Consider the following 24255-nt stretch of genomic DNA (forward strand, 5'->3'; position numbering starts at 1 on the left):
GGACTCTGCAAAGGTTTGTTTTATGACCTAATATGTGGTCTATTCTAGAGAATGTTCCATGTGCGCTAGAAAAAAAAGTATATTTTGCAGCAGTTGGGTGGAGAGTTCTGTATAAGTCAATGAGGTCAAGTTGGTTGATTGTTGTAATTAGATCTTCCGTGTCTCTGTTGAGCTTCTTACTGGATGTCCTGTCCTTCTCTGAAAGTGGTGTGTTGAAGTCTCCTACTATAATTGTGGAGGTGTCTATCTCACTTTTCAATTCTGTTAAAATTTGATTTATGTATCTTGCAGCCCTGTCATTGGTGCATAAATATTTAATATGGTTATGTCTTCCTGATCAATTGTCCCTTTTATCATTATATAGTGTCCTTCTTTATCCTTTGTGGTGGATTTAAGTCTAAAGTGTATTTTGTCAGAAATTAATATTGCTACTCCTCTTCTTTTTTGCTTATTGTTTGCTTGATATACTTTTTTCCATCCTTTGAGTTTTAGTTTGTTTGTGTCTCTAAGTCTAAGGTGTGTCTCTTGTAGGCAGCATATAGATGGATCGTGTTTCTTTATCCAGTCTGTGACTCTCTGTCTCTTTATTGGTGCATTTAGTCCATTTACATTCAGGGTAATTATAGATAAATAAGTTTTTAGTGCTGTCATTTTGATGCCTTTTTATGTGTGTTGTTGACAATTTTATTTTTCCACATACTTTTTTGTGCTGAGACGTTTTTCTTAGTAAATTGTGAGATCCTCATTTTCATAGTGCTTGACTTTATGTTAGTTGAGTCGTTAACGTTTTTCTTGGTTTTTATCTTGAGTTATAGAGTTGTTATACCTTTTTGTGGTTACCTTATTATTTACCCCTATTTTTCTAAGTAAAAACCTAACTTGTATTGTTGTATATCGCCTTGTATCACTCTCCATATGGCAGTTCAATGCCACCTGTATTTAGTCCCTCTTTTTGATTATTGTGATCTTTTACCTATTGACGTCCATGATTCCCTGTTATGTGTATTTTTTTTTTTAATTAATCTTAATTTGTTTGTTTTTGTGATTTCCCTATTTGAGTTGATATCAGGACGTTCTGTTTTGTGACCTTGTGTTGTGCTGATATCTGATATTATTGGTTCTCTGACCAAACAATATCCTTTAGTATTTCTTGTAGCTTTGGTTTGGTTTTTGCAAATTCTCTAAATTTGTGTTTGTCTGTAAATATCTTAATTTCGCCTTCATATTTGAGAGAGAGTTTTGCTGGGTATATGATCCTTGGCTGGCAGTTTTTCTCCTTCAGTGTTCTGTATATGTCGTCCCATTCCCTTCTTGCCTGCATGGTTTCTGCTGAGTAGTCAGAACATATTCTTATTGATTCTCCCTTGAAGGAAACCTTTCTTTTCTCCCTGGCTGCTTTTAAAATTTTCTGTTTATCTTTGGTTTTGGTGAGTTTGATGATAATATGTCTTGGTGTTTTTCTTTTTGTATCAATCTTAAATGGGGCTCGATGAGCATCTTGGATAGGTATCCTTTCGTCTTTCACGATGTCAGGGAAGTTTTCTGTCAGGAGTTCTTCAACTATTTTCTCTGTGTTTTCTGTCCGCCCTCCCTGTTCTGGGACTCCAATCACCCGCAGGTTATCCTTCTTGATAGAGTCCCACATAATTCTTAGGGTTTCTTCATTTTTTTTAATTCTTTTATCTGATTTTTTTTCAGCTATGTTGGTGTCGATTCCCTGGTCCTCCAGATGTCCCAGTCTGCATTCTAATTGCTCGAGTCTGCTCCTCTGACTTCCTAGTGCATTGTCAAATTCTGTTATTTTATTGTTAATCTTTTGGATTTCTACATGTTGTCTCTCTATGGATTCTTGCAACTTATTAATTTTTCCAGTATGTTCTTGAATAATCTTTTTGAGTTCTTCAACAGTTTTATCAGTGTGTTCCTTGGCTTTTTCTGCAGTTATCCTAATTTCATTTGTGATATCATTAAGCATTCTGTAAATTAGTTTTTTATATTCTGTATCTGATAATTCCAAGATTGTATCTTCATTTGGGAAAGATTTTGATTCTTTTGTTTGGGGGGTTGGAGAAGCTGTCATGGTCTGCTTCTTTAAGTGGTTTGATATGGATTGTTGTCTCCGAGCCATCACTGGGAAACTAGTTTTTCCAGAAAATCCGCTAAAAAAAAAAATGCAGTCAGATCCCTATCAGAGTTCTCCCTCTGGCTCAGGCTATTCAGATGTTAATGAAGCCGCCTGGGGAGGGTGGGGGAGGGAACAGAGAGATAGGAGAGTAGCACCTCAGAATATAGCCAGAGTTGCTTGTCTTGCTTGGAATGACTATTATATCTGAGATTCCCGCGGGGCGCGTCGCCTATGTGTGCTGGCTGTGTGGAGATTGCCCCCGGGGGGTCTGGCCCGCTGGAGTCAAGGTCAGATCCTCCGCTTCCAGCCCCACGCCCAGTGTCAAGGCTCCCCTACTGGGACGGTGCACTCTCGACTCCAAAATCAGTCACTGCCTCCCGGGGGCTTCTCATCCCTCCAGTCACGTGGCCGTGCCGCCCCCGAGAACCAGTTGGGCCTCCTCCTGGGGTTAGTTCAGATGGGTGGAGCAGCTCCCCGTGCTTGTGCCGTGACCGAGTGTCCCGGCTGGGACGCTGTTCTCCCCGCTCCAATACCAGTCGCTGCCTCCCGGGGACTTCTCCTACCGGCTGCGTCCCACGCCGCCCGCGCGACCCGGCTGGTCCCCTTCCCGGGGTTAGTTCAGGGGGGTGTAGCAACTCTCCGTGTTTATGCCGTACCTGCGTCCAGTCCAAATCCCTGCGGGACGGTTCCCCGGCTCGGACACTGCTCTTTCTGCTCCAGGACCAGTCACTGCCTCCTGGGGACTTCTCCTACCGGCTGCGTCCCACGCCGCCCGTGGAACCGCCTGGTCCCCCTCCCGGGGTTAGTTCAGGGGGGTGGAGCAGCTCTCTGTGCTTGTGCCATACCTGACTGGTACGCTGGCTCCAGGCTCTGGAAACAATCGCTGCTTCCCCGTATTAGTTCGTTCTCCGTCTCTAAATCTGTGTTTGTTGTTCAGGGTTCGTAGATTATTATGTATGTGATCGATTCACTTGTTTTTCCGTGTCTTTGCTGTAAGAGGGATCCGAGGTAGCGTCTGCCTAGTCCGCCATCTTGGCTCCGCCGAGATAATTTTTTAAGGTGCGTAAATGTGAAAGAAGCTTTCCTGTGTCAGCGCCTCCTTCAATTAGGGCGTGACGTCTCCTTGGAGTGGGCTTCTTCCATCTCCTGGGACTGGTGGGAGGCGCAGAGGTGGGGAGACACCTGCTGGCAGTGACCTAGAGGGTGGCCCTCCACTGCTCCTGGCAGGGGACGGGTGGGGGGACACCAGCCGTTGTACCCTCCACCATGACCCTGGCCCAGGGGAGAGCCCCCTTGCTGCCCGTTGTCCTTGGGTTGCCTGCTTCACCCAGCCACAAGGGAGCTTGTTTAAAAACTACCTCCTGAGCTCACCCGTGTGCATGCCATCATGCGTGGCCGCTCAGCATCACACAGGGTGGTCCGCGCACACACAGCCTGGACGGAGTGGAAGGAGCTTGGGGTGTCGTATGTGCACCCCCTGAGGATGGCTTCTCAAAGGAACGAGTTTGAGAGCAAACCACAGAAAACCTCTTTGGACAGCTGCTTGCTCCATGCCCCTGTGAAGACCACCATCAACAAAGCCCCAGTCGAGTCTGCCCCCCGCCCCACCGTGGAGCTCACCTCTGCCCCGGTTGTGGGGAGGAGGCTGGCCAGAAGGCGGGCAGATGGGGGCCTGGCGAGCTGTGGAGGCACGTCCTTGCTTTGCAGTCTCACTCCTGGACGTGGTACAGCAGGGGAAAGCGTGAACCCATCCTTGACCAGGCCACTGCACAGGATTGCAAGGATCGTCCCCAGGCCGAGCTGCGGGCCCTTGGCCGTTGGTTCTGTCATTTATTCAGTTCCTCGGGCACCAATCTCTAGGCAGCGCCTGCTGCGTGCCAGGCACTGGGGTGCATGAGACCCCACGCCGGCTTCTCCTTGGCAGCACGTGGTTCCCTAGACTGTGGAGGGTCTTGGCCTGTGCCATGAGCCCCACGAGGCCTGTATCAGATGCTTCCGCCTGCCGTTAAGCTGGGCCTAGCAGGCAGGTTTTGGAGTCTTCCATCATACTGAGCAGCGTTTCCTTCTGTTGTATGTAGGGTCTCTGTCAGTCGGAACCGACTGGACAGCACCTCACAACAACAACATGCTGGTCAGCAGAGACAGTGGGGCTTTGCATGGATTTTAATACCTAGTTAAACCAGATCCTTCCTGTACTGGGGTGGTCTCAGCCTGTCTCTGGGACCTACTGAAGGCAGGCTCTGCAACGGGGACAGGGCAGCATGGAAGGGGACGTTCCAGAAGGGGCAGGGGCCACCTGGGCTCTGACCAGAAGCAGAGGTGTGTATTTTGTATAACAAGGGCCCCTCCATATTGCTCTCATGATACTGTCTTCCGGGACCCCGTGTGGATAAAGACTCGACCTTCCACCACTATTTCCGTTTCGACCATTATAGACCTGGCACACAGTAGGCGCTTAAGAAATAAGTGCTTTAAATACGAGGAAGAATAACATGTTAGATTTTAGTGAAAAAGTCCAATCATGCACATGTTATTTGCTGTATCGAGAACCAAACTCCTATTCATTCTATAAAACCCAGCTCAAAGGTCTCCTCCTTCAAGAATCCACCACCATCTCCACCAAGCTGAGTGATGCACCCCACCCCCAGATCCTTAAAAAGCGCCCCAGGATTCTCTCCATCACTGTTACCCTCGGCTTCCTGTGATGGGTTCCTTCCCTCCAACCCAACCCTCCCCCCAGTTAGTGAGCTCCCACTAAGGGCTTGAGTGAATCAGCGCGGTCGGTGGTCTGGCCGCCTCTTTGCATTTGAGGAATTTAAGGCTCAGAGAATGTGAGGTCACAGCATGTAGAGGAGTAGTCCACTACTGTGGCCAGGACATTCCCCGAGCCCATCTCATGTGGTGCCCCTGTGCCCCAGCCCCAGGTGTAGGTCTTTTTTGGTCCCTAAATGCTTTTGGATGGTGGACAGGCTCCTCTACTGCTTGGAAAGAAGACCCGGAAAAGGGAGTTGGTGGGGAGGACATGGCCTGGCGGACAGGGCTCCCCTGGGGGTCCAGGTAGCCGGGCTCTTGTCTCTGTCTGCTCTGCTGTGGCATCGTGAGCCCAGGTAACTACCATGGCCTCTCTGTGCCCTGCCTCCTGCCTGTAGGGAGAGCAGCCTTTCCTCGCAGCTTGGACTGAGGGTCTGCTAAGGGCATGTGTGGCCAAGCTCTGTAAAGTGTAGAGGCCTTGTCTGTCTGTCTGTCTGTCCCCAGACACAGCCAGTCCAGCCCACAGCCGCCTCTGAGGGCCTGGAAGCCCCTCCCACCGTTGCCCCCACCCCAGGCCCTGGAGATGCACTCCTGTGTGGAGAGGACTGGTTTCCTAGTAACAGGTTAATGGTGGTTGGCACCCTGCTTCCTAGCAGCCGACGGCCCGGGGCCAGACAGCACTTCGCGCCTGTCAGCAGTGACATTTCATGTCCCTGTGAACACAGGAGAGCCTGAGGCCAGAGGAAGCTGAGAGTTTGTCCGCTTTCCTTTGATTTTCCTTGGGAGGCGAGGGGAGTGGTGGGCTTCTCCGAGCAGCTGACTTTCTGGAACAGAATTGGGGCGGCGGATGAGGCTTCGGGGGCCAGGGACTATGGGCTCCTGCAGGAGGCGGTGGAGCGGCCGAGGCAGTGGTCTCTGGGGGCAGTGGGCCGCACTCGGCGCCCCTCCTGGAAGACTGGGGCCATTGTGAGGACGAAAATAATTGCTGGGATTTAGCATCTGTCAGTGCAGCTGCCTGCCAGAAAACAGCAGGGGTAAGAGGACCAGACAGGGGCTGGGTCACTGTACCCGGAAGGTCAGGTGGGGGAGGGAGACCGCCTGCCCACCACCATGTCAGCCGGAGGTGCTGGGCTGCAGCTGCATGGGGCCTGGTGGTCTCCCTGCATTTGGTTCTTGCCATCGTCTGCCCCCCACCCAGGTGGTGATCGCCCCTACGGGAACAGAGCACAGAGGGTAGATAACTTGACCTGCACTCAGCTCACTGTGGCCCAGGAGAAGTGCCCAGCGGGGAGTTTGAGAGAAGCAGTGAATGAGAAGGACAGATGGAGCAGAGGGGCAATGTGGAGGCCCCTGTGCCCACGCCTCTGCCTTGTTCACATCCATTCGCAGGCTCTGTGATGGGCAACGAGACAGAGGGCCGCCTCTCCGAAACCGTAACAGCATACCGTGGCAGACCAGGACCGAGCGCCCCGACTCCTGACTTCCTCTCTCTGTGCCATTAGTGGCTGTCCAGTCAGTTCCGACTCACGGAGACCCCACATGTGCAGAGCAGAGTTGGGCTCCGTAGGGTTTTCAAGGCAGTGATCTTTCAGAAGCAGGTTGCTAGGCCTGTCTTCCGAGGCGCCTCTGGGTGGGTTTGAACCACCAACCTTTCGGCTAGTAGTTGAGTGCTTAACTCCTACTTTCTCTCTAGTCTTACGTATTTCAGACAGTGTGTCAGACTGAATGCTGACGATGGCTGTTAAAGGATCCCAGGCCCTGGGCAAAGCATCATCTCTTTGCTCTCCATCTACCTCTGGGGTGGGGCCACGGCACTCCATGTTGGACACCTACTTATGCTAGGCCTGTGCTGGCCCTTTCCATTGCCCTTATAAAGGCAGCGGTATTATTTTCACTTTACAGGCGGGGAAACTGAGGCTTGGGTTACCCTGCCAGAGCTACAGAGCTAGGAACTGGCAGGGCCAAGAAGCATCTGACTGCCTCCCTCTGGGCGGTCGCACATGAGGGATTCAAGTTCCTACCAAAAAGATCGGCAAGTCCATTCTGAAGGAGGAGTGGACGCATCAGCTCAGCGATCCAGCACTGACTGAGCCGCTGTTCTGTGCACAGCTCCAGTGTGATGGATGTCAAGTGTTTCCATGCAGTATAGCTTCTGATAACCTGGAGCCTCCATTTCTACCTACCCTAGAGACTGACTTAAGAATAAGTGGAGTCAATCAAAACAACTCAAGCTAAGCCTGGCACAATGGAGCTGTACTGGGATGATTCCGAAGCTATTTTTGGATTTTGCAGGCCCTTTGGATCCTTTTCAAGGACTTTGGGAGGTTGGTCTGGAGATTGGACCAAGCTCACCCAAGTCCAGGTAGAAGACATGACAGTCTTGTCTCTCCTACGGACTGTGTGCAGCAGCTGTGTGGGGCTGGTGCCAGTTCTGTGTGCCAGGTAGGAGCTGGAGTCTCATCAAAGCTCACTGTCATGTGAGAAAACTGATAGCAGGACTCTTGCACAATTGTATCTACCACTCGTGTACCTGCACTGCAGCCAGGAGGCTTCAGACCTGTCGGGGATACCATCATTCACCCCCCTTCCCAACCTAGTGCCGTATATTTCCCTTTTCCTCCCGTCCAACAAACTGGTCATGTGATGCACCAGGCCCAGCTGGCTACGACATCACTGTCTTAGGCTGAGTTTTTTTTGCTTCTAGAGAAGCAAAACCAGTAAAGCGTATAAATACATATAGAGAGAGATTTATATCAAGGAAACGGCTCATGCCATTGTAGAGACTAAAACATCCCAAGTCCGTGGGTCGGGATAGAAGCCTCTCCTAACTCATGTGGCTACAGGGGCTGACGAACCCAAGATTGTCAAGTCAGACAGCAGGACTCTGGCTCACAGGCTGGAAAGATGGATGAATCTCAAGATTGGCAGACAAGATGGCAGGTAAGCTGCTAACTCAAGTCTCAAGAACCAGAGGTCAGACACACAAGAGCCAGCTGCAGGACCCAGTGCAAGAAAAAACCTGCGAGCCTTGCCAGAAAGTCCACTTATGTTTGATGCAGGGCACACCCTCAAGGAAACTCCCTTTCCACTGATTGGCTACTCACAGCAGATCCCATCATGGAGGTGATCACATGATATCAAATCTCATCATGAAGATACGACTGCCAAACTACATCATAACTGCCAAACCACTGTGGATCATGGCCCAGGCAAGTTGACACACAATCTTAACGATCACAATGACTAATCCATTTTAATAGATGACTAAGACTTGTAATGTACCACCTACATCATTCAGGAAACTCACTTTTAGAGACAACACCTTTGCTAAGAAGGATGGCAGTAGTGGAACTTCAGGGCCAGTGTTAGCCAAAGGAGAAGAACTGTATGGGAACCAGACCTTGTCAGGGCCCCACTCAGATGACCCTACAGAAGCTTCTAGTGTTTGTCCCTCACCTGAGAGACTTCTCCACACCAAGACTGCTGATCTGACAATCTCTACACCTGGACCCTGTGGTCTTTGAGGAAAGAGTCCATACTTTTTCATCTCTGTGTCTCCAGAACCCAAAAGTTTCTAGTGCAGAACTGGTCTTAGGATAAATATTGATTATTGTTGTTGTTGTTGTTAGGTGCCGTTGACTCGGTTCCGGCTCATAGCGACCCTCTGCACAAAAGAACGAAACACTGCCGGGTCCTGCGCCATCCTTACACTCGTTGTTATACTTGACCTCAATGTTGCAGCCACTGTGTCAATCCACCTTGTTGAGGGTTTTTCTCTTTTCCGCTGACCCTGTACTCTGCCAAGCATGATGTCCTTCTCCAGGGACTGATCCCTCCTGACAACACGTCAAAAGTATGTAAGATGCAGTCTTGCCACCCTTGCTTCTAAAGAGCATTCTGGTTGTACTTCTTCTAAGACAGATTTGTTCGTTCTTTTGGCAGTCCATGGTATATTCAATATTCTTCGCCAACACCACAATTCAAAGGTGTCAACTGTTCTTCGGTCTTCCCTTATTCACTGTCCAGCTTTCACATGCATATGATGTGATTGAAAATACCATGGCTTGGGTCAGGCGCACCTTCGTCTTCAGGGTGACATCTTTGCTCTTCAACACTTTGAAGAGGTCCTTTGCGGCAGATTTGCCCAATGCAACGCGTCTTTTGATTTCTTGACTGCTGCTTCCATGGCTGTTGATTGTGGATCCAAGTAAAATGAAATCCTTGACAACTTCAATCTTTTCTCCATTTATCATGATGTTGCTCATTGGTCCAGTTGTGAGGATTTTTGTTTTCTTTATGTTGAGGTGTAATCCATACTGAAGGCTGTGGTCTTTGATCTTCATTAGTAAGTGCTTCAAGTCTTCTTCATTTTCAGCAAGGAAGGTTTTGTCATCTGCATAACTCAGGTTGTTAATGAGTCTTCCTCCAATCTTGATGCCCCATTATTCTTCATATAGTCCAGCTTCTCGGATTATTTGTTCAGCATACAGATTAAATAGGTATGGTGAAAGAATACAACCCTGACGCACATCTTTCCTGACTTTAAACCAATCAGTACCCCCTTGTTCTGTCCGAACAACTGCCTATTGATCTATGTAAAGATTCCTCATGAGCACAGTAAGTGTTCTGGAATTCCCATTCTTTGCAGTGTTATCCATGGTTTGTTATGATCCGCACAGTCAAATGCCTTTGTATAATCAATAAAACACAGGTAAACATCCTTTTGGTATTCTCTGCTTTCAGCCAGGATCCATCTGACATCAGCAATGATAGCCCTGGTTCCATGTCCTCTTCTGAAACTGGCCTGAATTTCTGGCAGTTCCCTGTCGATATACTGCTGCAGCCGTTTTTGAATGATCTTCAACAGAATTTTGCTTGCGTATGATATTGTTCTATAATTTCCACATTCAGTTGGATCACCTTTCTTGGGAATAGGCATCAATATAGACCTCTTCCAATCAGTTGGCCGGGAAGCTGTCTTGCATATTTCTTGGCATAGATGAGTGATCACCTCCAGCGCTGCATCTGTTTGTTGAAACATCTCAATTGATATTCCATCAATTCCTGGAGCCTTGTTTTTCACCAATGCCTTCAGAGCAGGTTGGACTTCTTCCTTCAGTACCATCGGTTCCTGATCATGTGCCACCACTTGAAATGGTTGAATATCGACTAATTCTTTTTGGTATAATGACTGTGTATTCCTTCAATCTTCTTTGGATGCTTCCTGCATCATTTAATATTTTCCCCATGGAATCATTCAGTATTGCAACTCGAGACTTGAATTTTTTCTTCAGTTCTTTCACCTTGATAAACGCCGAGCATGTTCTTCCCTTTTGGTTTTCCATCTCCAGCTCTTTTCACATGTCATTGTAGTACTTTGTCTTCTCGAGACGCCCTTTGAAATCTTCTGTTCAGTTCTTTTACTTCATCAATTCTTCCTTTTGTTTTAGCTGCTCGACGCTTGAGAGCAAGTTTCAGTTTTCTCTGACATCCACCTTGGTCTTTTCTTTCTTTCCTGTCTTTTCAGTGACCTCTTGCTTTCTTCATGGATGATGTCCTTGATGTCATTCCATAACTCATCTGGTCTTCGGTCACTAGTGTTCAATGGGTCAAATCTGTTCTTCAGATGGTCTCTAAATTCAGGTGGGATATACTCAAGGTCATATTTTGGCTCTCGTGGACTTGCTCTGATTTTCTTCAGTTTCAGCTTGAACTTGCTTATGAACAATTGATGGTCTGTTCCACAGTCGACCCCTGGCCTTGTTCTGACTGATTATACTGAGCTTTTCCATCATCTCTTTCCACAGATGTAGTCAGTTTGATTTCTCTGTGTTCCATCTGGCAAGGTCCATGTGTACAAAAAAAAAACATTTATGTTGGTGAAGGAAGGTATTTGCAATGAAGAAGTCGTTGGTCTTGCAAAATTCTATCATTCGATCTTCGGCATTGTTTCTAGCACCAAGGCCATATTTTCCAACTACTGATCCTTCTTTGTTTCCAACTTTCGCATTCCAATTGCCAGTAATTATCAATGGATCTTGATTGCAGGTTCAATTAATTTCAGGCTGCAGCAGCTTATAAAAATCTTCTATTTCTTTATCCCTGGCCCTAGTGGTTGGTGTGTGCATTTGAATAATAGTCATATTAACTGGCCTTCCTTGTAGGCGTATGGATATTATCCTATCACTGACAGCGTTGTACTTCAGGATAGATCTTGAAACGTTCTTTTTGACGATGAATGCAACACCATTCCTCTTTGAGTTGTCATTCCCAGCAGAGTATATGATTGTCCAATTCAAAATGGCCAATACCAGTCCATTTCAGCTCACTAATGCCTAGGATATTGATGTTTATGGATTCCATTTCATTTTTGACGATTTCCAATTTTCCTAGATTCATACTTCGATTATTAATGGATGTTTGCAGCTGTTTCTTCTCATTTTGAGTCGTGCCACATCAGCAAATGAAGGCCCTGAAAGCTTTACTCCATCCACGTTATTAAGGTTGACTCTACTTTGAGGAGACAGCTCTTCCCCAGTCATCTTTTGAGTGCCTTCCAACCTGAGGGGCTCATCTTCCAGCACTATATCAGACAATGTTCACTCCTATTCATAAGGTTTTCACTGGCTAATGCTTTTCAGAAGTAGACTGTTGGGTTCTTCTTCCTAGTCTGCCTTATTCTGGAAGCTCAGCTGAAACCTGTCCTCCATGGGTGACCCTGCTGGTATGTGAATACCGGTGGCATAGCTTCCAGCATCACAGGAACACACAAGCCCCTACAGTACGACAAACTGACAGACATTGATTAAACAGATCAAATTTGAGAGTCTGTCTTAATTGTGGAGTTTATCTTATTTATATTTATTGTTCTAACAAGTATGTTTGATTTTACTTTCATAATTTTTTTGTCATTAAATAAAACACAATTACTTCCTGTTTCTTTTTTTTCCTCCCACTCGCATAACTTGGAACATTTATGTAATGAAATTTTAGTTCTATTGTAATAATAAGGTGTAAACCTGTATTTCCCAATGCTCATTGACCTAAATTGAGCTGTGCAATCATGTGTAAGCCATATCATCTCTTTAGGTCTCAATTCCACCATCTATGAAATAAAATAATAGTTGGTAGCATGCTTTTCATAAATGCACTCTACCTGAGAGACTGACTTAAGAAACGTGGTCAGTCAAAACAAGTTAACCCCAAGCTAAGCCTGGCACAGTGAAGCTGTACTGGGTTGATTCCGAAGCCACTTTTGGATTTCTCAGGGCCTTAGGGTCCTTTTCAAGGACTGTGGGAAGTTGGTCTGGAGGCTGGGCCAAGCTCACCCAAGTCCAGATGGAAGACATGAAGGCCTTGTCTCTCCTATGGGATTGTGCGCAGCAGCCGTGTGGGGCTGGCACCAGTTTTGTGTGCCAGGTAAAGTGCAAAGCATGACGGTGGGTGCTCTTGTGGCTCTATGACTAGGACCCACAGAAGAAGGTAACTGAAGAACATTACAGGCAAAAGACTGATGACTCACTTCCCAGCTTTCAGCAGAATCTGGATCACAGACATTTTGCCAAATAGAAGAAGCAGTGTCTGCATTTTTGAGATTTTTCTGCCCCAAGTTAAGAGGCCAGAACACAGCTCTCCCTTGAGTGGTTCTGACTGTCCATTTTTAGCTTCAATGCCCTGGGCAAATTAGAAGAGCTGAATGGGATGTGATACTTGAATGATGAGTGTACCTTGTATGCATTGATTTTGAGAAACAGAAAAGCAAGCTGAGGACATGGGAGTGAACATGTGCTGGAGAAAAGCCCGTTGTGTTTATTCCCACTGTTTCTGTGCTGTGGTCTTGTGCCTTCTGGGAGTACAGCGAGGGAGAAGCCGTTGTGTCATCTCACACTCAGCTGGAAGAACCCACGGGTCAGTGAAGAGGTGCTCACTGTGTGGGAAAGAAGGCACTAACTGGCTGAGCGGGCTCACACATTATTTTATCTCTCTGAGCCTCAGTTTCCCTGGGCAAAATGGGGTTGTTTTAAGGATTAGAAATAATACGTTTAAGGAGATCAACCTTCAGTAAGGTAGAGTAGCTTGGTTGGACTGACTGCACTGTTGTTGTTGTTGTTAGGTGCTGTCCAGTGGGTTCCAACTTGTAGTGACCCTGTGTGCAACAGAACGAAACACTGCCCGGTCCTGCGCCATCCTCACAATCGTTGCTATGTTTGAGCCCATCGTTGAAGCCACTATGTCAGTTCATCTCATTGAAGGTCTTCCTCTTTTTTGCTGACCCTCTACTTTACCAAGCATGATGTCCACCTCCAGGACTGATCCCTCCTGATAACATGTCCCAAGTATGTGAGACATAGTGTCACTATCCTTGCTTCTAAGGAGCATTCTGGCTGTACTTCTTTCAAGACAAATTTGTTTGTTCTTTTGGCAGTCCATGGTATATTCAATATTCTTCAACCACACCATAATTCAAAGGGGTCAATTTTTCTTCGGCCTTCCTTATTCAGAGTCCAGCTTTCACATGCATATGAGGCAATTGAAAACACCATGGCTTGGGTCAGGCACACCTTTGTCTTCAAGGTGACATCTTTGCTTTTCAACACTTTAAAGAGATTTTTTGCAGCCTATTTGCCCAATGCAATGCCTTTTTTGATTTCCTGACTACAGCTTCCCTGGGCGTTGACTGTGGATCCAAGTAAAATGAAATCCTTGACAACTTCAGTCTTTTCTCCATTTCTCATGATGTTGCTTATTGGTCCAGTTGTGAGGATTTTTGTTTTATTTTGAGGTGTAATCTATACTGAAGGCTGTGGTCCTTGCTCTTCATCAGTAATGTTTCAAGTCCCTCTCACTTTCAGTGAGCAAGGTTGTGTCATCTGCATAACACAGGTTGTTAATGAGTCTTCCTCCAAACCTGATGCCCTTTTCTTCTTCATATAGTACAGCTTTTTGGATTATTTGCTCAGCACACAGACTGAATAAGTGTAGTGAAAGGATACAACCCTGGCTTTACTGTAGCTAACAATTACAAGAAGCTGAAAAAAAAATCTATTTGGAGGTACTGGAGAGTAATCAAAAGCACATAAGAACTGAAAGGAAGTCTACTCTTGAGTGAATGGAATTTGACAGTTTGTGGCCTTTTGCCTGAGGGCAGTTCCCAACCCACGCAGAAAGCCAAGCTCTCTCTGGTTGGAGGCATCAGAAGAAAGAAATTGGGCTGGTAGAGAGGCCAGAAAGTTAGGAGGGAAGTGGTGGGTGGGAAGGGCCCACAGAGAGCAGAAGTCCCAAAATGTGCATGTAAAATGCACCTAAGTCCTTGGCTGATCGTTAAACTTTGCATGCACAGAAAAGACTCCAAGGTTTCAAGCAAAAATGCAGCAACTGAAAGACGAATTAAGCAGAGATTTCAGCTGTTGTGCACTGGAGGGAAGACAGAGTTTCAAGTTTGAGTCTGACCAAACTAGCTATTTGTTAGAATAAATATTACTCTTCAGGAGAAATACTAGAATCCTGAATCTCTACAATGTATCATTCATAATATCCAGTGTTTGATAAAGAATTACTAAAATTGCAAAGAAATAGGAGGAAGTAAGTCATACTCAAGAAAAAACGACGTCAATAGAAACCAACCTTGAGATGACCCAGTTGTTGAAATTAGCAGACAAGGTCTTTCAAAGCAGGTTTTGTAAATATGGCCAGGACTTAAAGGAAAATATGTACTAAAGTAATGACCACATGGGGAACCTCAGCAGAGGAATAGAAGCTGTGAAAAAGGACTGAATTGAAATTCTAAAACTGAAAAGCATGATAACTGAAATGAACAATTTACTGGCTTGGATTAATAGAAGATTGGACATGGCAGAGGTGCCAGTGAACTTGTAGCTCAGAGGAAAAGGAAGGTAGAAGAAAATGAACACGACCCCATAGATGTGGAACAATATCAAGTGGTATAACATAGGTGTAATTGGAGTTGGTATTAGTTTCCTAGGGCTGCTGTAACGAAGTACCATAACCTGCTTGATTAAAACCACAGAATATTTTTCATTTACAGTTCTGGAGGCTAGAAGCCTGGAACCAGGGTGTTGGCAGTGTTGAATCCTTTTGAAAGCTGTGAGGAAGAATCTGTTCCATGCCTCTCTCTTAGCTTCTGGTTATGACTGGCAGTCCTTGGAGTCTTAGTTATCCAGTGCTGCTATAACAGAAATACCACAGTGAGTGGATTTAACAAATGTAAATTTATTCTCTCATAGTTTAAGAGGCTAGAAGTCTGAATTCAAAGTGCCAGCTCCAGGGGAAGGCTTTCTCTCTTTTGGCTCTGGAGGAAGGTCCTTGTCATCAACCTTCCCCCAGTCTAGGAGCTTCTCAGTGCAGGGACCTTGGGTCTAAAGGACAAGTCCCGCTCCTGGTTCTTCTTCCTTGATGGTGTGAGGCCCCCCTCTCCCTCTGCTCACTTCCCTCTTTTGTATCTCAAAAGAGATTGACTCAACCCAAAAAACAGCTTAATCCTGTAGATTGAATCCTGCCTCATTGACATAACTGCCTTTAATCCTGCCTCAATAACATCATAGAGGTTAGGATTTACAACACATAGGATAATCACATCAGGTCACTAATGGAGGACAACCACACAATACTAGGAATCATGGTCTAGCCAAGTTGATACACATTCTTGGGGGACGTAATTCATAATGCTTGGTGTTACTTGGCTTGGAGATACATCACCCCAGTCTCTGCCTCTGTCTTCACGTGGTCTTATCCTTGTGTGTCTGTGTTTCTCCTCTTCTTATAGGGGTACTATTCCTATTGGATTAGGGCCCATCCTGATGACTTCATCTTAACTAATTACTTCTGCAATGACCCTACTTCAAGATAAGTCACATTCACAGGGGCTAGGACTTCAACATATCATTTTGGGTGACAAAATTCAACCCATAACAGAGTCCTGGAAGAAGAACGAAAAGAGAATGGGACAGAAAAAAATATTGGAGAAAGAATAGCTGAGTACTTCCTAAATTCTAAAACCTTTAAAAGTACAAAATGTTGCTAAGAAAAAGTTTAAAAGACCTAAATAAATGAAAGTATATATCATGTTCTTGGATTGGAAGGCAATGTTAAGATGTCAGTTCTCCCCAAATTAAACTATAGATTCAATACATTTCCTATTATAACCCTAGTAGGATTTTTTTTTTTTAAGAAATTGATAAGATGATCCTCAATTTCATACGGAAATGCAAAGGACCACAGAAAAACCTAAACAGTCTTGTAAAAGAACAAAACTGGAGGATCTGTACTAGTTTATTACAAGTCTTTGTATAAAACTAAAGTAATAAAGACAGAGCTATTGGCATCAGGATTGACAAAGAGATTGATGATATGGGATACAGAATTGCAATATAGACGTACGCTTGTCAAATTATTTTTGCCAAAGGAATCCAGGCTATCCAGTGGTTTTCAGGAAATTGGTCCAGAACAACTTGGGGTAGGGAGGTGAGCCTCAACTCCTACCTCACACCATACCCAAACATTAATTTGAGTTGAATCAGAGATTTAAATGTAAAAGCTAAAATTATTCAGCTTTTGGGGGGGGAAAAAAGGAAAAAATATTTTGTGTCCCAGAAGAAAGCAAAGATTTTATCAACAGGGCACAGAGATGTCTTAGAGGTGACACAGGACACCATAGACAAAATTGTGATAAATTAGACTTCATCAAAATTAAGCATGAATGCTTATCACAAAACACTGTTAAGAAAATTGCTAAGCCAGAGACTGGAAAAAGGAAAATTCACAAAACATCTGACGAAGGACTTGGTATCCAGAATATATAAAGAACTTTTAGAACTCAGTAAGACAGAAAAGCAGTTTTTAAAAACGGGCAAAAGTCTCGAACAGATCTCTCAGGAAAGAAGACACGCAGATATTCAGTAAACCCATGGAAAAGTCCTCAACATCGCTAGTCCTCAGGGAAACGCAAGTTAAAACCACAGAAAAGGACATGATGTTTGGTAAAGTGGAGGGTCCGTGAAAATGAGGGAAACCGTCAGTGAGCTGAGTTGACAAAATGGACTCAAACCACCGTGAAAGGTGGTGTAAGACCGGGCAACGTTTTGTTACGTTGTATATAAAGTCTCCATGAGTTGGAGCCAACTTGACGGCAACTCACAACAATAAATCTCACTACGTAGCTATTGTAGTAGTTAAAGTTTTGTTAAAAAACAAAACTGGAACAGCAAGAGCTGAAAAGGGTGTGGAGTAGCTGGAACCCACTCAAACTGCTGGTGGAAATGTAAAACGGGGCACCCACTTTGGGAAAACGCTTGTCAGCTTCTCATGAAACCAAGTATATGCCTCCTTTTGACCCAGCAGTCCCTTCCAGGTATTTTACCCAAAGAAACAGAAGTATGGGTCCACAGAAAGACTTAAATGAGCATAGCGGCTTTTATTCACAGTAACAAAAACCTGGAAGCCACCCAAATGTCCGACAGGAGGAGAGTGGATGGAAAAGGTCCCTGGCGTACTCACGTGTAGGCTAGCGCTCAGCAGTGACAAGCCTCGGATAGAGACACAGTGTGGATGGATCTCAGAGGTGTGATGCTAAGGACAAGAAACCAACACCCAAGAGAACATACAGGGTGATGCCAATGACAGGAGCTCTAGAACAAGCACAACCTCTCTAGGTGAGAAATAGTCAGAAGCGGGGAGAGGTGGGGAATGAGCAGGAAGCCGGGAGAGGTGGGGAATGTACATGCTCTGTAATTTGGAGGGGGTGAGTTACACAGCTGTGTCCACTTGTCACAATTGTGTAACTCGGGTTGTGCGTTTCAACCCTGCTAATGGGTTTAATCTTAGCAGCAAACTTGTAAAAAAAAAAAACCATGTAAGGCGTTTAGCCCCGTGCTTGGCACACAGTAGGTGCTCAGTCAATGCAGGTGTATACCTAGAGATGGGAGTCAGTCCTGATTTAGAGATGGCCCAGGAGGAGGGTGGTGGGGCAGGGACCATGACCTGGGGCGTCTGCTCCGGGACCCAGTGGTCCCCATGGGCTCTGCAGCACCTCAGTCCCACCTGTTGGAGGACGCTTCCTGCCTACTGCAGCTGTCACAGTCCCCTTCCTCTGTAGAATGACGGCCACACTGGGCTCATAACAGGGCCGGGTGCCCCTCCAGCTCAAGATGAACAGGCTGCGCCTTGGATTTCTCTGAGCGCCCTGCTGTCCTGACACCGAGTCCTTGTACCTGAGAACGTGGGGCCTGGGACGTGGTGGAGCAACAGCATGGTCCCCACGACATCTGGAGCGGGTCCCCACCTGCAGACCTCCCCGCCACCTGTACCAAGGCTCAGGCTCGCAGGAAAGGGAGCCCGTTGGCTCTCCAGAGCTGGTTTTCAGTCATTAGGGGTGCAGCTGCACAGAGGTCTCTGTTGAGAAGGTTCTGACCCGGGAGGGCGGACTCCTGGGGCTGGTCGGTGGTGAGCGTGGCATGGGGAAGGGGGCTTCTGTGTCGGCTGCCTGTCCCTCTTCCAGACCTCCAGGCCCTGTGCAGGCTGCTTTCAGCTGTTTGTATTCGTTTCAGCGACGCTCTGAATGTCTAACAGTCGGGGTGCCCCACTTTCTTCCACAGCTCCCTCCCATCAAAGCAAAGCCCATCTCCCTCTCCAGACGTACAGATGGCCTCACTAGCCTTCCGAGTGCCTGAGCAGCCTGGAAGCTTCCCTCTATGGCCCCCTTGGTTCCACACCGTCAGAATTCCCGACAGAGGCTTTGTCTCCAGCCTCGCTCCGTTGCACGACAGAAGTTTCGGGGGGCCGACACCTGCTGATAAGCGCCTCTGCTCTGATGCATGTGGTCCCTAGAGCCTGGGGGGCAGAGCGGAGGGGGCACCCTCTGGGGACAGCATCTGGGGAAGCAGGGAGGCCTGGTGTGTGTCACCATGAGTGACTGCTCCCGTGACGATCTTTTGGACCCTCTGGGGAGACCAGCCTCCGGGACAAGTTACTGAGAAAATCCGTGAGTCATGAACATCCTTCTGGGCTTCGGGTTTGTTCCAGGAAACCACTGTCCCCAGAGTATGGGCTCACCCCTCTCCAGGTGGGCTTTGCTCCCCGTTTCGGTTCTCATGGATGCACTGATGTTCAGAAAGACTCCTTACTGTGGCAAGCAGGTGGGGGAGGCAAGAAAGAATGGCCTTGACCATGGCTCTGCATCCCTTAGCCAGTTACTTAGCCTCAGTTTGTTTGTTTTTCATCTGTCAAATGGCCTCAGTGCTATCCAGAGGGAAGGATTTTATGAGGCCAAGAAGAGTGAACTCTTCAGGAGCCAGGGCTTTGAGCACAGAAGGGGTTCATGGATGGGGATGGCTGTTCACAGGAGCATGTTAGCCTGGTCCCTCATCACAGTGTAATCGGTCCCTGCTGGCCTTCCTCCTCCGGCCAGCTCTCAGCTTCTTCACACCTATAGGGGACTCCCTAGGTGGTACGGATGGTTAAGTGCTTGACTACTAGCCAGAAGGCTGGTGGTTCAAACCTGGCCAGAGGCACCTCAGCAGACAGGCCTGGCGTCTGCTTCTGGAAGGCCACAGACTTGAAAACCCTATGAAGCAGTTCTACTGCGCACACATGGGGCCACCATGAGTCGGAATGGACTTGATGGCAACTTACAACAATGACATACCTATAGTGGTGCAAAAATGGAATAAAATAAGATATAAGCAACAGTGACTGGGCCCTGCTCTTACAGACACACAGCACTGGTGGGTTTGGTAGAGCCTCTCTAATTACGTTTTTCTTAGTGTAATGTTGGGAAGCTTGTGTTCTGGAATGTTCTCTCCGACCTGTTTTTTCTCTGGAGGGCAGCAGAGGGCCTTCCTAGAACATGAATCCTGTGGTGTTTCCCTCCCATGCTCGTCGGCCTGACGCCACCCTGATGGGCCCTCCACCTCTGTAGCTCCCCCCTACCAATTGTGCTCTGAGGCCATGTGGCCCTTCTGTTCTTCAAGTGTGCTGGTGCATCCAGCCACAGGGCCTTTTCACGTGCTGTTGGCTCTGCCTAGAATCCCCTCTGGCTGTCTGTCTAGCTAATTCCTGCAGATCCTTCAAAGCTCAGTTCAGATGTCACTTCTTCAGAAGCCTTCCCTGACAACCCCTGTCCCCCAGGCTAAGCTGGGCCTCCTCGTCACACACTGGGCATGCTTATTAAAGTTTGTCATACTTTATCTGGGGGTTCTTTGAACACTGCTTGTCCCTCTTGAAGACTGTGAGCACCGTGAGGCCAGGGATGCACCAGGGCCTGGACAGGGCTGGGCACACCCCAGCCCTTCTCCACAACCGTGGCAGGGGCACAATGCCTCGAAAGTTCCATGGGACAGGCCAAAGGCTGTAAACCTGTGTCCTTCACACCAAGACCCAGGGTGCTGGGCATCAGGGCTTTGGGTCACAGGCTTAGGCAGCGGGAAGGGGTTTGGTCTGGAGGCTGGGGTGCAGATGCTGCCCAGAGCTGACCGTAGCCAGGTTCTGTTCTGACAGCCCCTTTGACTGGTTGTGAGAAGGTTCCAATTCAAGTGGGTCTCCTTGCTTGGCCTGCAGTGTGTCCCCAGCACTGACTACCGAGCCAAGGAATTTGAGGTGTTACCACTCTGGGGCATCCAAACACGTGCACGCAGGCAGAGCAGGAGGCAGCCGGGCCCCAGGGGTGGTGCTCACACAGGAGGAAGCCGGGCTGAGCTGTGTGTGGAGCCTCGTGCGGCCCGGAGCGTGGGCTCAGCCCTGTCCCACCCCCTGGCTCCCGTCACCCGTCTCTGTTGGTTCTCCTTGCAGACCGGTCCCGCCTGTGGCTCCCAGTCCAGGGCGGCCAGCCTCCTCTCTAACTGCTTCCTCCTGTTGCAGCGAGCACGACCTGGGGGAGGACATCTATGACTGCGTCCCGTGTGAGGATGAAGGAGACGACATCTATGAGGACATCATCAAGGTGGAGGTGCAGCAGCCCATGGTAAGCGCCCTCACCTGCCAGGCCCCACCCTCACCTGCAGGGCGTTCAGACTGAGCGGGGCGTTCGCACTGAGCGGGGTGTTCGCACTGAGCGGGGCGGCCTGGCTGCTGTGGATGGACGCGACCCTGTGCCACCCCCACACTGGAGCCCCATCAAAGGCGAGCCACCCTCTTGGCCCTTCCCAGCCCCGGGGAGGTTCCTCTGCAGAACATTCTGGAAACCCTGCCCTGGTCCAGCGTGCCGTGCACCTTCTTTTCTACTGGAATTTTGTAAGGAGACCTGGAGGTGACATTGCTGGCACTGAGACCTTCCAGAATGTGTCCCTTGGAGTGTTCTGCTCCGAAGGGTGTGCAGGGCTCTGAGCCCCTCCTGCCTGGCACAGGAGCTCCAAGCTCAGCCGCACACGGCGCGGGCCACCTTCTCCCTTTGTGTGGGAGTGTGGAGACCGAGAGGGCCCTGTTAGCCAGCTGTGCGCCTTTTATGTGGTGGCGATATTTATTTCCGAGCAGGCGCTGGCTAATAAGCTCTCGGATGCCAGTTTGCGCCAGCGCGGGTTTATTGCCAGCAGCTGCTGTGCAGAGAGGGCCTGTGGGCGGATGGGAGGTGGGTTTGGGGTACAGGCTGCAGGCCTTCTCCCCGAGCTGGCGCACCAGGCCTCCCTGGATGGCTGGGGGACCTGTGGCTGTGTGGGCCCCTGGTGCCATTTGCTTTCACTGGAGAAAATGGGAAACTCCTCAAAAAGCAAGTGTCAGTGTTTCTGCCATGTGGTAGGACCAGCTGGCGGCGGGGAACAGAAAATTGGGGAGAATTCTCCCTGGGGAGACCTTTCCAAGAGCATCTCCTGCCCCGGCGGCTCTGCCGAGCCCCAGCGTTGTGCTGGGCGAGGGGAGGGAGGTGCTGGGCAGGAGCCCACGGCCCCTGTCTGACCTCCCCCAGGCTCTGCTCTTAAACAGCCATTTCTTGCATGGCCCCTGAAGGGTCTGGGTGGTCTCACTGCGGAGAGGGGCCTTTCCTGGAGCCAGCAGAGCGCACCCCCAGGCAGCCTCCCGATGGGCGGCTCTTCTCCTGATGCTCTGGGCCGGTCAGGTAGTGGGGCTGGAAGGCTGAGCCGGCTGCTGACAGCTGCCCCCCGGCCCCCGCCTGCCCGACCCAGAGCTGATACACCAAAACACCAAACTCATTGCTGTCATGTCGACTCAGAGTAGAACTGTGCACCATAGCGTTTTCGATGGATGATTTTTTGGAAGTAGATCTCCAGGCCTTTCTTCCAAGGTGCCTCTGGGTGAACTTGAACCTCCAACCTTTTAGTTAGCAGCAGAGCAAGTTAACCGTTTTTGTCCCCAGGGGCTCTTCCCATCAGAGCCTGGAGAGCCTTCAGGGTCTGGTGACCCGGGAAGACTGGGACCACTTTATTCCTGAGGCTGTCTCCAGCTGGGTATCTTGAGAGTGACCGTGGAGGGGGGGAGTGGCCATGAGGGGTCTTCGGAGCACCCCTGCTCTAGGTACACATGCTCTCCCCAGACCCCATCTGTGCCTTCAGAGGCCGTGAGAGGGGGTGTTTCCTGGAGCTCATGGTCTGGCCATGAGCGCCCAGCAGGGACCTGGGGTTCATCCCAGAGCTGGCCGTGGTGGGTGATGGACAGCTTGCGTGTCCTCGGGGCACAGGCCATCCCTGTCCCTTCCCAGTGCGGTGAGCGAGACCGTCTGCTCGGGGCTGTGTGTTCCCAGGGCAGCCCTGACGGTGCAGGCAGGCTGGGCCCTGTGTCGGCCAGTGTCCTCACTGAGCTGGCTCAGCTGGCTTGATCTTTTTCCGCTTGTGTCTGCCATTGTCTGGATGGTCCAAGTGGGAGGGGACAGGGAAGGGGATGTTTCCAAAGGAAGATACAGCTGGAGGACGCAGGTGCTGCTTTCAGAGTCAGGCGTGGTGGCCCTGTGTCCCCTCACTGCTCCCCTGCCCTGCTGAGCTGGCACGTGGACGGGGGACGGGGGTGGGGGCGGAGTGGGGTTCCCGGTGCTGTTGGCAAACGTGGGAAGAGTGTGTGGGCTCCCAAGTTCTAACTGGCTGTCTGTCTCTCCTCCATGCTCTCAGATCAGATACATGCAGGTGAGTGGTAGGTGAGAAGCAGGTGAATCCTGCCAGCACCTCGGCCTTCCCCAGGGAAACGCCGTCAAGCAACACATATCACACCCAGTTTCAGGGGGACCGTGGCCCCCAGCACCCCACGAGTAACCGAGCAGTCCCAGTCTGGGCAAGGCCATGGGGTCAGGGGGGAGACTTGGGGGCAGCCTTCAGCCTGGCTTGTGACCCGCCCCAGCCCCTGTGTGGACGCCCCGTCTTGCATAGTGCTTTGGGGAGCCTAGGCCCCAGGGACCCTTAGGGTATTTCCTGGGCAGGGGGAGGTGTTAGGGCCGAGTGAGTCCAAATGGCACAGGCCACTCAGTGCTGTTCCCCAGAACCCCAGGCAGACGTGGCCGCCCAGCCTCAGCTTTAGAGGAGTGTCCGGAACACCCAGGACTGCCCCAAACAATCCACCCCGCAGCCGCTGCTTCCAGCCCCTGTGGGGTAACTGGGGTCGTTCACAGGCAATAATACGCTGTTACTGGGCTGTCTGCTCAGCTGGTGGACATCAGCCCCAGGTATCTGCCAGGATCTCTAGCTGTACACAGAGAGCCTCCCACACACAGTGGGTGCTTTAAATGTGTAAACCCCTGTGTGCACTGTGGGATTCCAAGCTTCCAGGGGGTCTGCCGCATTGCAAGCTGTACACAGAGAGCCTCCCGCACACAGTGGGTGCTTTAAGCATGTAAACCCCTGTGTACACCTTGGGATCCCGAGCTCCCCTTAGTTAATGAGCAATTGAGGTGAGGAATTATTTGGGGAGGAGGAGCAAAAAAGAGCGGGGAGTTCTAGAAACCTCCAAGCACGTCTTCCTTGGTGCTGCCACCAGTCCTCAGGCCTGTCACAACTCCCTCCCTTTGCCTCAACTTCCTCGTCTGCGAAACAGATGGAACTGCATGGCTCCCAGTTTCTTCTGTCTCCATTTACCCTTGGTGGCCAAGGCTTGACCCAGGCCGGTGCCCATGTCCTGCTGCGGGTCCCCTCAGGTGCAGCGTGGAGTGGCCAGGACCTTGCTTACGCCCAGGCTCTGCTTGCTGTGTGGCGTCCTGTCTGGTGCAGTGTGGAGGGGCCGGGACCTCATGTGGAGATAGTGCAGGCCCCGCTCACACCAGGTCCTTCTGCAGAAAATGGGCATGACAGAGGATGACAAGAGGAGCTGCTGCTTGCTGGAAATCCAGGAGACTGAGGCCAAGTACTACCGGACCCTCGAGGACATCGAGAAGGTAGGGGTGTGACAGGGAGCAGCTGCTTGGGTCACTGCGGTGTGCATCCCAGGGGCCTGCTGCC

General features: G+C 49.3%; 1 protein-coding gene across 3 annotated transcripts in view; it reads left to right on the plus strand.

Moving 5' to 3' along the window:
* Positions 1-24255, plus strand: part of VAV2 (vav guanine nucleotide exchange factor 2) — a 211779-nt gene that overhangs the window by 137668 nt on the left and 49856 nt on the right. For all 3 annotated transcript variants that reach the window (XR_007518775.1, XM_049896845.1, XM_049896843.1), the window contains exons 5-6: positions 20747-20849; positions 24093-24191. Coding sequence is in view for 2 of the 3 variants with exons in the window: in XM_049896845.1 (XP_049752802.1) it covers positions 20747-20849; positions 24093-24191 (202 nt within the window). In the remaining variant the exon portion in view is untranslated. The remainder of the gene's footprint in view (positions 1-20746; positions 20850-24092; positions 24192-24255) is intronic.

This window comes from Elephas maximus, chromosome 9 (genome assembly GCF_024166365.1).
Source record: "Elephas maximus indicus isolate mEleMax1 chromosome 9, mEleMax1 primary haplotype, whole genome shotgun sequence".
In the NCBI taxonomy this organism is placed as follows: domain Eukaryota; kingdom Metazoa; phylum Chordata; class Mammalia; order Proboscidea; family Elephantidae; genus Elephas; species Elephas maximus.